The sequence below is a fragment of the Mastigoproctus giganteus genome, chromosome 9, assembly GCF_048544385.1.
Source record: "Mastigoproctus giganteus isolate SK-2022 chromosome 9, ASM4854438v1, whole genome shotgun sequence".
NCBI lineage: Eukaryota > Metazoa > Arthropoda > Arachnida > Uropygi > Thelyphonidae > Mastigoproctus > Mastigoproctus giganteus.
In genome coordinates, this window is record NC_143583.1 from 4,192,841 (window position 1) to 4,208,631 (window position 15,791).

At 38.7% G+C, this 15,791-nt stretch overlaps 1 protein-coding gene across 2 annotated transcripts in view; it reads left to right on the top strand.

Annotated features, from left to right (window-relative positions):
- The window catches only part of deltaCOP (coatomer subunit delta), a 198,456-nt gene that overhangs the window by 73,208 nt on the left and 109,457 nt on the right, over positions 1-15,791 (top strand). For both annotated transcript variants that reach the window (XM_090381569.1, XM_090381568.1), the window contains exon 7: positions 6,459-6,550. In XM_090381569.1, coding sequence (XP_090237695.1) covers positions 6,459-6,550 — 92 coding nt within the window. The remainder of the gene's footprint in view (positions 1-6,458; positions 6,551-15,791) is intronic.

Sequence of the window (15,791 nt, forward strand, 5' to 3'; positions counted from 1 at the left end):
GATTCTGAGGCTTTTGCAATTTCTAATGACCTTGCACAGATTGTACATATCCCAAAAGGATACTGGACAATCCTAACCTTACAGCCAACACACTTGATCTTTTTCTCACAAACAACCTTTCTAAGTACACGGTCGAAGTGAGTGGTCGTTTAGGTACCCCAGATCACAACTTGGTGATTGTCTCTTCTCCAATGGAGCCTTTATCTCATGGGTATTCCCAACCTCGTATTGTTTGGCATTACATGAATGCAAAATGGGATGACCTGCGAGATTTCTTTTCTTCTTTTCCTTGGTCGGACTACTGTTTCAAAACTTGTGATACTTAAAGTCCAAGTTTGCAGATGATACAAAGGTTAGCAGGGTTGATAATTACAGTAAAGTCAGTATGCTACTGCAACAGGATCTAGAAAAGTTAGGCAGATTGGCTGAGAAGTGGCAACTGAAGTTTAACATTGACAAATGCAAAGTACTCCATATGGGTAACAGCGACCCAAGAGAAATGTAGCAAATGCGTGGTACTACACTCAGGCAGGTGGAAAATAAAAAAGACCTGGGTGTAATTGTGCAGTCAGATGTGAAGTTCTCTGAGCAGCGCAGATGGGCTGCCAGCACAGGTTATGGAGTTTTAGTCGATGATAAATAGGAATTTTGCTAGTAGAAACAAGGTGATTATTCCTTTGTATAAGGCAATGGTCAGGCCACACCTTGAGTACTGTATACAGGTCTGGAGGCCTCATTTTAGGAATGATGTAGATTTGCTAGAATGAGTATAGAGAAGGGCAACAAGGTTGGTGAGAGGAACAAAGGGGTACGCTTATGAAGAAAGGCTTAAGTGCTGCAGGTTGTAGCATCTGGAGACTAGGCACCTGCAAGGTGATCTGATCAAGACCTTGAATAGTTTGAGCAGGCTCAATACTGACAGGATACTTCCACTTACTCAGATTAAGAACCTGAGAGGGCATAGATTCAACTTGAGGAAAGACAGTTGTAGTAGATGTGCGAAATTTTGCCTTTAGCCAGCATGTAGTTGATTGCTGGATCAGATTTTCATCTGTTGTTGTGGCAGTTGATAGTTTAAATAAACAAACATTTGGAGTAAGCAGATGGGTGAAATGGGAAGAGGTTTCTTTTTTTTTTTCTTTTTTGGCTGATGCTGTATGAGCTTGCTTGTTTCCACAATGTCTTTACTAATGCTAATTGCTAATGATAATTAGTTGCTTAGACTGTTTTTGTACAAATGATGAAGAATGTAAAATGTTTCTGCTTTGGAGGAAAGAAAAATGCAGCCAAATACTAGGTATATTTGAAAATAGAAATTATAATTATTTTATTTAAATACTGTATGCAGTATTGTTTCAATGTAGTGTACAATAACATTTCTTGAAATTTATCCCCTATTCAGAATTGCATGTTTTTCTAATTTTTACATAATGTACTTCCTTTAATTCATCCTGTCTATTCATTTGTCCCGGAGAAGACTTTGTGGTGGTAAACTGAATAGTTATAAATTATATATATGTCGATTAGCATTAGTAGAGGCATATGATGCAAGAAAGCAAGCTTATGTACCATCAGCCAAAAAAAAAAAAAAAAAAAAAAACCTCCCATTTCACCCCTCCATTTGTTCCAAATGCCTTTCCCGCTCAGCCTTAAATTTATTTAGGCTATCAACTTCCACAACAAAAGATGGAAGTCTGTACCACCAGTCAACTTTGGTCAGTGACATTTTCTCTCAGATATGCCAGACAAGCTGTACTTGCTACCTGGAAGTCTAAAATGCTGATGGAACTGATATTCGGGTGAAATTGGGTCCACTTGACTCAAGTCAAGTGGACCCAATTTCGGCAAAGTCCGGACGGTCTGTGACAGCCAAATTCTCTGCTTGCACGTTCACAATGGTGGGACTGTTAGTAATCCTGGGTGTAACCTCCATGCACAGTACATGGTGGGTGACCACCCAGGTGTGAACCAACGTAAGAAGAGGTCGAGTTATGGCGCCCACATCATATGGGGGAACGCAGCCCCTCTATGTTACCATGAAGTACTAGGTGGCAGATGACTCATCAACCGGTGCAATACCACCACTTTGCTTATTGGAGGCTTGAAGTGGTGAACCCATGTTTTGTCTCTAGAGCTAAGTTCCGATCAACCCTTCCCTATCTTTCCATCATGCAGTATGACTGATGACTTTTGAGGCTATGATGAACATCGTGGCAAGATCCAATATTCCTTACATTACGAGGGTACAGCTCTAAAACGGTGTTCGCAGGCCGGCCGCTAGTTAGTACACCGGACCGAACCTATTGGTAACTCTCTAGGAGGCTTCCAGATCAGCTAGTGTATAGGAATCTTGCTACCTCTACTCTGCCAGATAGTGACTGGAGGGAGTCCAGGTAGTGTGTATGCGGGGAGCATTGTCGAGGCCACGTTATGTCAAGGATCTGGGTATATTCTTACCATGTGTACGCCATATCCAAAAATTTCATTACTTCATACAGCATGTCCCACTCTCTTTTTCTTACTATTGAATACACCATGAATTGTCCAACTAATAGAGCAAGCTTATCTGTGAAAAGATCTAAACCTCCGAAGCACTTCCTAATTCATTTCACAGATATACGTGGTCTCAATTCTGATCTTAACGATGTCCATTTCTACTTGCGGTCTGCCAAACCCCATGTACTTTTTCTAACAGAATCTCAGTTATCGGTTGATTCAACTACTCATCTCAGATGCCCAAATTATTCGCTGTACCTTTCGCCTCAAAGGTGGTACTTGTTCATATGTCCATTCTGATATTCCCTGTCAGAGACTTGGCAATTTGGAATCTCCTCTCTTTGTTCTTCTCTGTGTTAAAATCTCTCTACCTCATTGTGTAAAATTTCATCTGTTGTCTCTGCCGTTCTCCCAACTCCACTAATCACTTGGAACTCTTTGCAACTTGACTTTCTCCAGTCCAACTTTCCTAACAGTGAGGTAATTTTCCTTGGTGATTTTAATGTTCACAAATCCAGCTGGCTTCCGTTTTCTAGTCACACCAACCCAGCTGGCCGAGATGCTGATGCTTTTGTAATTACTAATGACATTACACAGATTGTTCATTTACCTACAAGAATACCAGACAATCCTAATCATACAGCCAATACACTTGATCTTTTTCTCACAAACAACCCTTCTAAGTACGCAGTTGAAGTGAGATGTCCTTTAGGCACTTCAGATCACAACTTGGTGATTGTCTCTTCTCCACTGGTACCTTTATCTTATGGCTATTCCCAACCTTGTGTTGTTTGGCATTACAAGAATGCAAAATGGGATGACCTGCGAAACTTCTTTTCTTCTTTTCCTTGGTCGGATTACTGTTTCAAAACTTCTGATGTCAACGTTTGCTCAGATCTTGTCAGTGAAATTATTCTTGCAAGAATGGAATCCTTTATCCCACAGTCCGCTTTAAAATGTCATCCTTTATCTAAACCTTGGTTTTCCAATAAATGTGCTAAGGCTGTTCAATAGAAGAATGTTGCATATAGTAATTGCAACTGCCTAAAGTAACGGCCTACACCAAAGCTCGCAACAATTGTAAAGCAGTTATTAATCAGTCCAAACTAGAGTTTGAACAGGCTATCAGTAGAAAACTTGCTTCTTGCCCTAATGGTAGCCAAGCATTCTGATCTCTTGCCAAAGCTATTTGGCTGCAACTTTTTCCCATCTCTGCTCCCACCTCTGTCCAAACCAGATGGTTCTGTTGTCACTTCAGCCAAGGATAAGGCTGACCTGCTAACATCCCATTTTTCTTCCAACTCATGTATTAATGATCTTGGTAAAACACTTCCCACCATTCCCAACACGCTCCATTAAATGCCTCCTATGATCTTCCGTCAAAAAGGATGTCAGAAGCATTTTGACGAATCTTGATGCTAAGAAAGCTCCAGGTCCCCATGATATTTCTCCAATTGTTCTCAAAACCTGTACTCCTGAACTTACTCCTATTCTTTGCTGCCTTTTTTCACTTTCTTATTCCAAAGGTGTTTTTCCTTCTGCTTGGAAATTTGCTCATATCCAGCCAGTTCCTAAAAAGGGTGACAAATTCCTCCCATCCAATTATCATCCCATTGCAATTACTTCTACTCTTTCTAAAGTAATGGAGAAATCAATTAACCTCCAACTCTTAAACTACCTAGAAACCTTCCATCTGATCAATGATCGCCAGTATGGATTCCGTCAGTGTTGATCCACTGGTGATATTCTGGCCTATGTTACCCATTTATGGACTAATTCAATGGAAAGGTTCGGTGAAACACATGTAGTTGCTCTTGACAACTCAAAGGCTTTCAATCGTGTTTGGCATAAAGGCCTTCTAAACAAGCTTCCATCTTATGGTTGGCCAACTGTTTTTAGTAATTGGTTATCCAGTTTTCTCTCTGATCGCTCACTGAGGGTGGTGGTAGATGGCTCTCTCTTCTAACTTTTCCACTAATGCCGGTGCCCCCCAAGGTTCAGTTCTCCCCCCCCCCACACACACACTCTTTTCCTCTTGTATATTAATGACCTTCTTCCATTGACTGGAAATCCTATCCATAGTTTTGCCGATGATAGCACATTGCATTCCACTTTCCATTTTGAAAAAACTTGTTTCTCAAAATGGAAAGTGGATCAGGTAATTCTCCAGTGGGTCAAAGACAACTTAGTTGATTTCAACCCTTCTAAAACTCAGTCTTGTCTTATATCTTGCAAAAAGGATTCTTCTGCTCCTATGCTTATCTGTAGTGACACTCCGATTTCTAGGAAAATGATATGTCTCTTTTGGGGATTACCCTGACTTCTAATCTCTCTTGGCACAAGCACATTACAAATATTGCTTCCTCTGCATCTAAAAAACTTGGTTTTCTCTTTCACTCTCGGCATTACTTTTCTTCCAAACAGCTTCTTACTCCGTATAAATCGCAAATCCGCCCTCGCATGGAATATTGTTCCCACATCTGGGGTGGTGCCCCCAAAACCTCTCAAGATTCTTGATTCCATTCAGAAGAGGGCAGTTAGGTTAATTAATGATTCATCTCTAACAGAGTCTCTCCACTCACTGTCTCATGGATGTACTGTTTCTGCTGCATGCCTCTTCTACAGATACTTCCATGGGCACTGTACTTCTGAATTGGCTTCTATAATTCCCACTCTCTCTTTCAAAACAGTCCGTTCACATGCAGCCTCCAGCCAACATCCATTTACTGTCGAACTTCAAACTCACAGAACCAACTTTTCATTTATCTCATTTATTCATTCAACTGCAGTTTTCTGGAACAACCTTCCTTCATACGTATTTCCTGAAAATTACAGTCTACAGTAGTTCAAGTCCAATGTCAACAAATATCTTCTTTCATTTTCTAAACCTCCAACCCTAGCACGGTACTAAGTACTATAGGTTGTAATACCTATCGTGTTTGCGGTTTAAATAACCCCCAAAAAATACATAAAAATCAAAAAAAATTACATAAAAAAAAAAAAAAAATCAAGCATCCTTTTATCCATAGCAGCAATTTGCCTCCAATGCCATACTGCTCCAATTTGTGCAGCAGTCTTCCATGTGCAACAGTATCAAAAGCCTTGCTAAGATCCAAATATATGATATAAAAGTTATTTCCTGCATCCAGTTCCTTTGTGACCACAGCATAGTAGCCAATCAGATTGGTCAAACAAGACTTCCCCCTAACAAAACCATGCTGTGTCCGATCTATAACTGAATTCTTGTCTAGATGATCCTCCAGTGCTTCTTTAACCAGTGCCTCCATTAATTTCCCTGGAACAGAAGTTAAACTAACAGGTCTCTAATTACCTGTCTCCCTTTGATCATCCTTTGTGGATTGGGGTTACATCTGCACATCTCTAGTCCATGGGTACCTCTGCACATCTCTAGTCCATGGGTGCAAAAAGGAAATATTTTTGCACCCTTTCTATTTAAGTGTATCCCATCCCTGTAGAAGCAGTTTCTTCTATTAACAAGCACAGACCAGGATGAAAAATATTCTACCCCTTGAGTCTTGCACAATCTTTCCTGTGCCGAATTGATCGACAAGGCTCTCATCATATACTCCCTCCTATCGTGTCTGGGCAGAATTGCAGACACTTTCAAATTCAACTCTAATTACTAAGTACTTACATCATGCTAGCATAGTGGTACAGAAATTGTTTTTTATATATTGTTTTTTCTTTCAGTACTGCCAAGGTCTGTTGCTCTCTCCTCATAGTTGCTCAGGAGTTAGAGCTATAAAGCTCTGAAATGTTAACATAATTTATAACTATTAATTTAAATTATTCCAGATCAATGTGAAATTATGAAATGTTGTCGGTATATGTTAAACCTGATAGTTATGTTTAAAAGTCTGAAAAGGAATATTTGTTATAAGTTTTCTTTAAAATTAATTTGATGTGTATAATTAGTTTAGAAAATATTTCTTTTCTTTTAGTCGACCGATTGGTTCTAGTAATGCACTGAAATTAGGTAGTAGAAACAAAGATGTGGATTCCTTTGTAGATCAGCTGAAATCAGAAGGCGAAAGTAAGTTCGATACCTCTTCTTTGTGTATTATGATTATTTTATTCTTATTATTAATGTAATTTCAGTACAAGTTCTCGATTTTACGAGTTAATTCATTCCTAACGCGCTCTCATTAAGCGAAAACTCGTAAAGTGGGAATTAAATCCCTAGTCATAATGATAAAAATAGGGGTTACGTTCTCAACAAAGAAGTTAGTTAGCTTAGTTTATGTTTAAACAATGATTGATTTATCCAAAGAAATTAAAACATTGCCTGTAAAATCAAGCAAATTATAATAATAAAGAAATTATTTATGACTTACAAATTTTAAAGAATGTTTATTCTTCTTCATTGACTAAATGCATACTCATTGGTTTTTTGCACAAGGAGTCATCTTCTTCAGAAATGTGTCAAGAGGTGTTTGTTTCCAAGATAATCTTCTATTTTCTTTATAAATTTCAGTAGATGCATAAGCATTTTTTAACGGAATGCACAAATTGCAACTAACATGATTTGCGTGGAGTAACAAATTTACGAAGCTTAAAAAAAAAAGGAATGAAGATTCTGAAAATTGATTTATGTTTTTTATATGATTGAAGAATTCAGTGAAAGGGAAAAGATTTCACCATAATAACGCAAAAAACCACATAGTTCCAACTATGTGGTATTTTCGTATTTGCAATAAAATTTTCGCAAAATGCAATAAAATCAAGTTTACTACCCATTTATAATTGCTTGCAGCAGCAGAAAAGCCCAATAAACTGGAAAGTTAAATTGTTTTTGTTAGCATTAGCAAGGGCACATGATGCAAGCTTATATAGCATCAGACAATAAAAAAAAAAAAAAAAAAAAAAACCTAATTTCTCCCACCCACTCGCTCCAAATTTTTGTCTAGTTCCGGGCCCTGGGTGCCAAGCGTTTCCGTGGCCAAGTGATTTCTGCATGTTTATAAAACGTTTTTACTCCCAGTTACAGAGTTTTCCTTGTTTTTTTTTCTCATAGTATTAAAATTTTCTGTTGAGTAGCTCTACTTAAAAAGCACTAAGAAGAGAGCCCAGAAGAAGGCAAGTACCTTTTTCTTTAGTTTAGCTAGTCGTACTAACTTACTAACTCTACGCTTGGCCACCAAGCGACACTGCTCCTGCCTCCCCGTGGCAGGGCTCATAACCTAGGTGGTCAAGGCAAACCCCCAGAGCCAAAGGGAGCCATCATGGATAAAAATCATTATTCAAACTCAGAGCCTTTGAGCTGCAGAGCGGAAGCTTCTGACACTGACCATGACTCAAGTCATCCTAAAAAACTGAAAAAGAGAAGCAGAATGTCATGACAATTTTCCAAACTTCCTGACGATTCATTCCTTATCTGCTCAACGTGTGGTTAAGTTATCTCCATTCTTAATTCAGAAAATCTTGGAGTCTATTGCTGAATCACCAAAATTGGTTAAAAGACTGCAATCCGGAGACATTCTGATAGAAACAGCCAATTCAAAACATTCTGAGCGGCTGTTAAAAACAACATTTGGTGGATTGACAGTATCAATTACTTCCCACAAAACTAAATTCATCAAAAGGTGTCATCAGCGAGTGGGACCTAATTACAGTCTCTGAAGAAGAACTACTCCAAGAACTCAGCAATCAGAAAGTAATAAATGTAAAACGGATCATGACGAAAAAAGATGGAAATCTCACTCCAACAAGATCCATCATTCTGACATTTAGCACTCCAGACTTGCCATCCTCTATTAAAGCTGGTTATTTAAACTGTCTGATTCAACCATGCATCCCGAATCCTGTTCGTTGCTTTAAATGTCAGAAATACGGTCATTCCCAGCAGGCTAGTCGAGGGGAAGCCATATGTCCCATCTGTGGCTCTAAAGATCACATCCAAGCGGATTGCTCAGTCAAAACCCCTGTTTGTCCAAACTGCAAAGGAAGCCATCCAGCCTTTTCCAAAACTTGTGAGCTATGGATAACAGGAAAGAAAATTCAAAAATACAAAATTGAAAATAAAGTCATGTTTCCTGAGGCATGTAGACAAGTTATGTCAACCATGCCTAGTGGTCGTTCTTATGCAACTTGCACTTGAAACTTTGTTTCTACTGCAGCTCAAACAGATGTATCAGTTCCGCCTCTCTAGCGAATTGGCTTAAATCTACACTTTCAACCTCTAAAAAAAGATAATCCTCCAAAAAAAACTAGTGAAGCCACAAATACTCCAATCAGCATTCCTACTCATACCCCATCAGTCCCAGTTGAAAAAGAACAATTAAAATCTGAATCAGTCTTCAAAAAAATGGAATCTCCCACCAACAGTATGGATATAGATGAGCTGCTAGATAATGAGGAGCCCATTCTAGAACTCCATGCAGATGACACCATGGATATTGGACGCCCCACATTCTCAAAAAAGGACTGGAAAAAATGTTGCACGTACAAAAAAGTCAGATGAATCATCCTCAGGTAAACCTAAATAATGCATAACATCATACAATGGAATTGCAGAGGATTAATCAGTCATTCTGATGACTTAAGAGATTTAATAGCTCAGTTCAATCCCATAGGTGTATGCTTGCAGGAAACATTCTTGTCACCTCAAATTTTGCCAAAATTTTCAAGTTATACCATTTGCAGACAAGATAGGAACTCGGAATCACCTGCACGTGGAGGAGTTGCTATTCTTGTTAACACTAATATAACATCCAGGCCAATCCAATTGAGAACTACCCTAGAAGCTGTGGCAGCTCGCAATGCAGTTGGTACATCATTTACCATTGTTTCCATTTATATTCTGCCCTCTGCACCACTTCTGCTTTCAGAACTCGACAACCTCATTGCGCAACTCCCAACTCCAATTTGTCTCTTTGGTGACTTTAATGGACACCATCCATTGTGGGAATGTGCCGCAATGGATAGAAGAGGCAAATTGATGGAGGAATTCATGCATAATAATGATCTTAATTTATTAAATTCTGGATCTCCCACCTACATCTACTTAGCAACCAGATCTGCTTCCGCAATAGACTTGTCAATGTGTTTGCCATCCATATTTCCAATCATGACATGGTCAGTATTAACCAATATAAATTTTTAGTAGTTTACACCCTTGCGTTGAAATAATGAAACAAAAACAAAATTAATGGTTTAATAAAATTAAACCGGTATTACTAATTTACAATAAATTACTATTTACAATAGGTATATAAAACTAAAAGAAGAAAAGATTTTGATGACTTAAGAGATTTGTACCATAAAATACAATAAAATATACAGAATTAAAAACGCTAAAATCTGAAGCTTTCAAAGCTCTGCCTTCTTTCTCAACAGTACACTTTATTTTTGCAGTGCAATCTTAAATACCTGCAGGTTCACGGCACATGGCACATGTTATTGAATCACGTGACATGTGCCATGAACCTGCTGGTATTTAAGATTGCACTACAAAAATAAAGTGTACTGTTGAGAAAGAAGGCAGAGCCTTTGAAAGCTTCAGATTTTAGCGCTTTTAATTCTGTATATTTTATTGTATTTTATGGTATTTTCTTCTTTTTGTTTTATATACCTATTGTAAATTAGTAATACCGGTTTAATTTTATTAAACTATTAATTTTGTTTTTGTTTCATTATTTCAACGCAAGGTTGGTGTCAACTACTAAAAATTTATATTATAATATGCCCAACCCCAGAGGCTTATTTGAATGATATTAACCAATCCCTTTAACAATGATCACTTTCCAATTATTTGCTCGCTACAAGCAGGGGTAGCCCCAAATTCTGATCCACTTGGCAGTTTAAAAAGGCAAACTGGGGTGGCTATTCTGCCCAAATACTTTTAGACAGATTTTATGTTCAAAGACAACATATTGATGATGTAAACACTTACATAACCAATCAGATTCTGATGGCAGCCAAGACCTCCATTCCAAAATCCACACCATATTTAAAACACAGAAATCACTGGTGGAATACAGATTATTTAATTGCCAAACAGCGAAAAAACCATGCTTGGAATGATTTCCGCAAGTATCCCACTACTAGTAACCTAATTGCTTTTAAAAGACTAAAAGCAAAAGCTAGACAAGTTAGGCAGAAAGCAAAACGGGATTCATGGATTGCTTTTGCCTCAGCCATCACCAAAGACACTGATACACAAGTCATCTGGAAAAGAATACAGGCATTAAATGGCAAATTTGCTCGGCTGCCCTCTCCGATAAACATTTCTACTCCTGAAGAAGTTGCAAATGCATTAGCAGAATCATTTGCAAAAATCTCAGCTTCTGCCAACCTATATGTCCACCTACCAGAACATCAAAGCAGGTGCAGAAAGGTATAAAATCAACTTCACGTGCCACTCATTCCTGTACAACCAGCCGTTTACATTAATAGAACTTCAAGAATCATTAAACAGATCTTCCAGTAGCGCTGCAGGTCCAGATGGAGTTCATTACATTATGCTAAAGCATTTACTTGGAGAAGACTTGAGAACCCTATTAATTTTTTATAATTGGATCGTCTCTGAAAATGCCTATCCTTCTTCATGGCGCCATTAGTTCATTATCGCCTTACCAAAACCAGAAAAAAATCCCTCCTGTGTTGAAAATTACAGGCCAATATCTCTTACGAGCTAAATGGGAAAAATTTTCGAAAGAATGGTTCATACTAGGCTCACTTGGGGCTTAGAGGGGAACAGGTATCCTGTGTGTTATCAGACACTCAGCCTAAAATACTGATGGATCCAATATCTCTCTATTACAGAAGATTTAGGAGAAGTCCGGTTGGCCTGCCTCCCTAAAATCCAATCATGCACACCTCGATGGTAAGCCCTGTTACGTCACTTAGGTGGCAACGAACGTGTAGAGTGGTTCTCTTCAAGACGCCTGGTCAGCGTGAAGAGGAAAAGACCAAACCCTCCAGCAATGAGAGCACAACAATACAAATGGCCCTCAGTCCCCAGCAGCTTTCACTCTCCCTCTTACGGCAGCGAGAGGATCAGAGTGGAAGCAGAGGGTGCTAAGAATCTCTGGGTACGACCAGGCTGCCATGCACGGAAATTGAACTTGGCCTGTTATAATGTACGATCACTCATCGGTGAAGACAGGATATTAGAGCTGGAAAAGGAATTAGAAAATGTGAATTGGAATATCATCGGTTTGGCTGAAACAAGAAGAAATGAGTCACTTATAAGTCTATCAAGTGGAAATCTGCTGTACACCAATGGAAACAGTGAAAGGAGTGAAGGTGGAGTTGGGTTTCTGGTCCATAAAGATTTAAAAATCAACATTTTGGAATTCAAAAGTACATCACCAAGGGTGTCAAGACTAATACTCAAGATTTCTAAGAGGTACAAGCTAAAGATTATAATGATTTATGCACCAACATCGAGCCATGATGATGAAGAGGTTGAAGAAATGTACACTGAAATTGAGAGTCTTTTAGATGAGCAGAAAACCCACTACATTATTATTATGGGGGACTTCAATGCTAAGGTTGGAAAAAGGCAAAACAGCGCAGAAAGAGGAACTATAGGAAATTTTGGAATTGGTGAAAGAAATAAGAGGTGAAAGACTTGTGGAATTTGCAGAATCTCAAGGACTGTCAGTAATGAAATGAACACTTTTTTCAAGAAAAGGGTGAACAGAAAGTGGATATGGAAGAGTCCAAATGGATTAACAACTAATGAAATCGACTTCATCCTCACTAACAGAAGATATATTGTGAATGATGTTACCGTCCTGAATAAGGTAAATGTTGGAAGTGATCACAGAATGGTAAGATGTACACTTGATATAGATGTAGGAAAGGAAAGGAAAAAACTGACTCGAGTAAATAATACAAAGGTCTTTGAAATAACAGAGGAGGAGAAAAAGCAGTATGTACTGGAACTTAAGAACAAGTTTGAGCTTCTGCAGACTGCTCAGGACCAAGATATCGACGAGGAATATTACAACTTTCTGAAAGTGATAAAGCCCAAGAAACCTATAGGGAAGTGGCGCCTCCGTAGCCAGGTGGGAAGGAGCAGCAGTGCGTAGCACCGCTTCTTGATTAGACTCGGGGTTCGAGCCCATCACCACCAAATACGGAGGATGCGGAAAGGTCAGGGAATGACCACCGCTTATTCCCGGAGCAATATGGCCTTAGTTGCTAATGTTCCTAAAACCCAAAACAACAACAACCTATAGGGAAACAGAAATCCAAAGAAGAAAAAATTAGTCAAGAAACACTTGTCATGATGAACCAAAGATGACAAATGAAGAGCAAGAAAAACACTGACAGGGAGAAAATTGAGTATACTGAGTTATGCAAAGCCATTAGAAAGAGACTCAGAGAGGACATAAGAAGATTTAACACAAGAAAAGTAGAACAAGCATTAAGGGAAAACAAAGGATTTAAATCAGCAGCCATGAGCAGTAATACAGAAAGACAAATGATACTGAAACTGAAGAATAGCGATGGTGTACTTATAAACAGCAGAGAAGGCATAATTCAAATAGCAGAAGACTACAATAGAGAATTATACAAGGAGCGAGGGAATGATACCAGCAGTGGGGAAGATGGATTGCAAAGTAGCAACACATACGACATACCCGATATTCTTCCTGATGAGGTAGAACATGCATTGAAGAAAATGAAGAATCGGAAAGCCCTGGGGGAAGATGAAGTTACTGTAGAGTTGTTAAAATTGGGAGGAAGAGACATAACACAAAAACTGGCAAGGCTCTTCACAAAGTGCATTAGAAAAGGTGTGATGCCTAAGCAGTGGAATAATGCAATCATAGTTTTGCTGCATAAGAAAGGAGATAAATCAGAAATTGGAAATTATAGACCAATTAGCTTGTTATCCCATATCTACAAGTTGTTCACAAGGGTCATTACTAACAGATTAGAAAGAATACTTGATGAGAATCAGCCGAAAGAGCAAGCTGGCTTTAGGACAGGATTCTCAACTATGGATCACCTTCACGTAATATCACAGTTAATGGAGAAAGCAAATGAATATAAAACACCATTATGCCTGGCATTTGTGGATTATGAAAAGGCATTTGACTACATACGGCATAAGGCAACGTTTCGGGCACTGGAAAGACAAGGCATAGATACTCCATATATTATGATTTTGAAGAAAATATATGAGAGTGCTACATCCTTTATTAGACTAGACAAAGACAGTAGCAAATTTAAAATCGAGAAAGGAGTTCGACAAGGAGACACAATATCTCCGAAGCTGTTTACTGCTGCCCTTGAGGAAGCTTTCAGAAGATTAGACTGGTCGCAGAAAGGAGTCAATGTGAACGGAGAGTACCTAAAGCATTTACGATTTGCAGATGACATTGTGGTCATAAGCCACGATCCCAAAGAATTAGAGGAAAATCTTAATCAGTTATGCACAGTTAGTAAGGATTTTGGACTAAAGATGAATATGGCTAAAACAAAAGTAATGATGAACAAGTATGCCACAGAAAGGGAAATAATGATTGAAGGAGCAGTAATTGAAAAGGTGGAGTCATATACTTATCTGGGACAAGTTATTAGCTGTAATAATGATAAATGGCTGGAAGTCAAGAGAAGAATAAATTTTGGATGGATAGCATTCAGGAAATATAGCCACATACTGAAGAGCAATATCCCAGTTTGTCTGAAACGTAAAATAATGAATCAATGTATACTCCCCACCATGACTTATGGAAGTGAAACTTGGGCACTCGCCAAAAGAATGGAAGAGAAGCTAAGAACTACACAGCGAAGAATGGAATGAATTATATTGGGAATCAGACTGTTAGATAAGAAGAGAAACACATGGATTAGGCAGCAAACTCAAGTAAAGGACATTCTTATCAAAACTAAAGAACTAAAATGGTCTTGGGCAGGACACATAGCTCGAAGACATGATGACAGATGGACTAAGAAAATAACAGAATGGTACCCAAGAGGGGCTAGAAGAAAACCTGGAAGACAAAGGTGGAGATGGATAGATGAAATTCATGAGTTTTTGAGTAGTAAATGGATGGCCAGTGCTCAAAACAGAAGGAACTGGAAAGTTGCTGGAGAGGCCTTCATCCTGCAGTGGAATGAAAATGGCTGATGATGATGAGGCTCACTTACATCCTGGAGCCAGAGAATCTCCTTCCAAGATCATCAGTATGGCTTTCGAAAAAATAGATCAATCCTAGATGTTCTCATTAAAGCCGAGTCTCATATCCGCAATGCCTTTGTCATGAAACAACATCTAGTCATGGTCAGTTTAGATCTTGAAAAGGCATTTGATACTATATGGCGTCATGGTATTATTATGGATCTTTACCATCTGGGACTTAGGGGCCATTTGCCGGAAATAATTCAAAATTTCCTGCAATTGCGTTCTTTTCAGGCCTGGTATAAAAACATACTCTACATCTCACATTCAGGAAGAGGGGTCCCACAGGGATCAATACTTAGTCCATCACTGTTTTCAATCCGAGTTAACAGCATGACACGAAATATCCCAAAATCCGTTCAAATGTATATGTATGCAGATGACCTTACCATTTCCTCTCAGTCTCAAACTATGAATACCATCAAGCGGCAGCTCCATAACCAAAATAGAATCCTGGACTTCATGGAATATCTACCAAATATCAGAAAAGAAATGCACTGTCACACACTTTTGCAAGAAACGACCTCTCCATCCCAAACCTGAACTGCAAATAAACAATACTCCAATCCTGCTTGTTAATATTGTTAAATTTCTTACACTACTATTAGCATTAGTAGAGGCATATGATGCAAGAAAGCAAGCTTATGCAGCATCAGCCAAAAAAATTTTTAAAAAAAATAATAAAAAAAAACGCTCCCATTTCACCCCTCCGTTTGTTCCAAATACCTGTCCAGCTCAGCCTTAAATTTATTAAGGCTATCAACTTCCACAACAAAGGATGGAAGTCGTTCCAGCAACCAACTACTCGCTGGCTAAAGGCAAACTTCCGCACATCTATCCTACATCTGTCTTTCCTCGTTTTGAATTTATACCCTCTCAGATGATTATTCTGAGCAAGAGGAAGAATCTCATCAGCAGTGAGCATGCTCAAACCATTCAAGGCTTTATACACCTCAATCAGATCACCTCACAGGTGCCTAGTCTCCGAACACTGTGATTTGCAAAATTTAAGCCTTTCTTCGTAAGAGCAACCTTTGTTCCATTCACTAATCTTGTTGCCCTTCTCTATATTCGTTCCAACAGCTCTACATCCTTCTTGACAAGACACTTTGAGCTACTCTTGCAGACCGTCTGC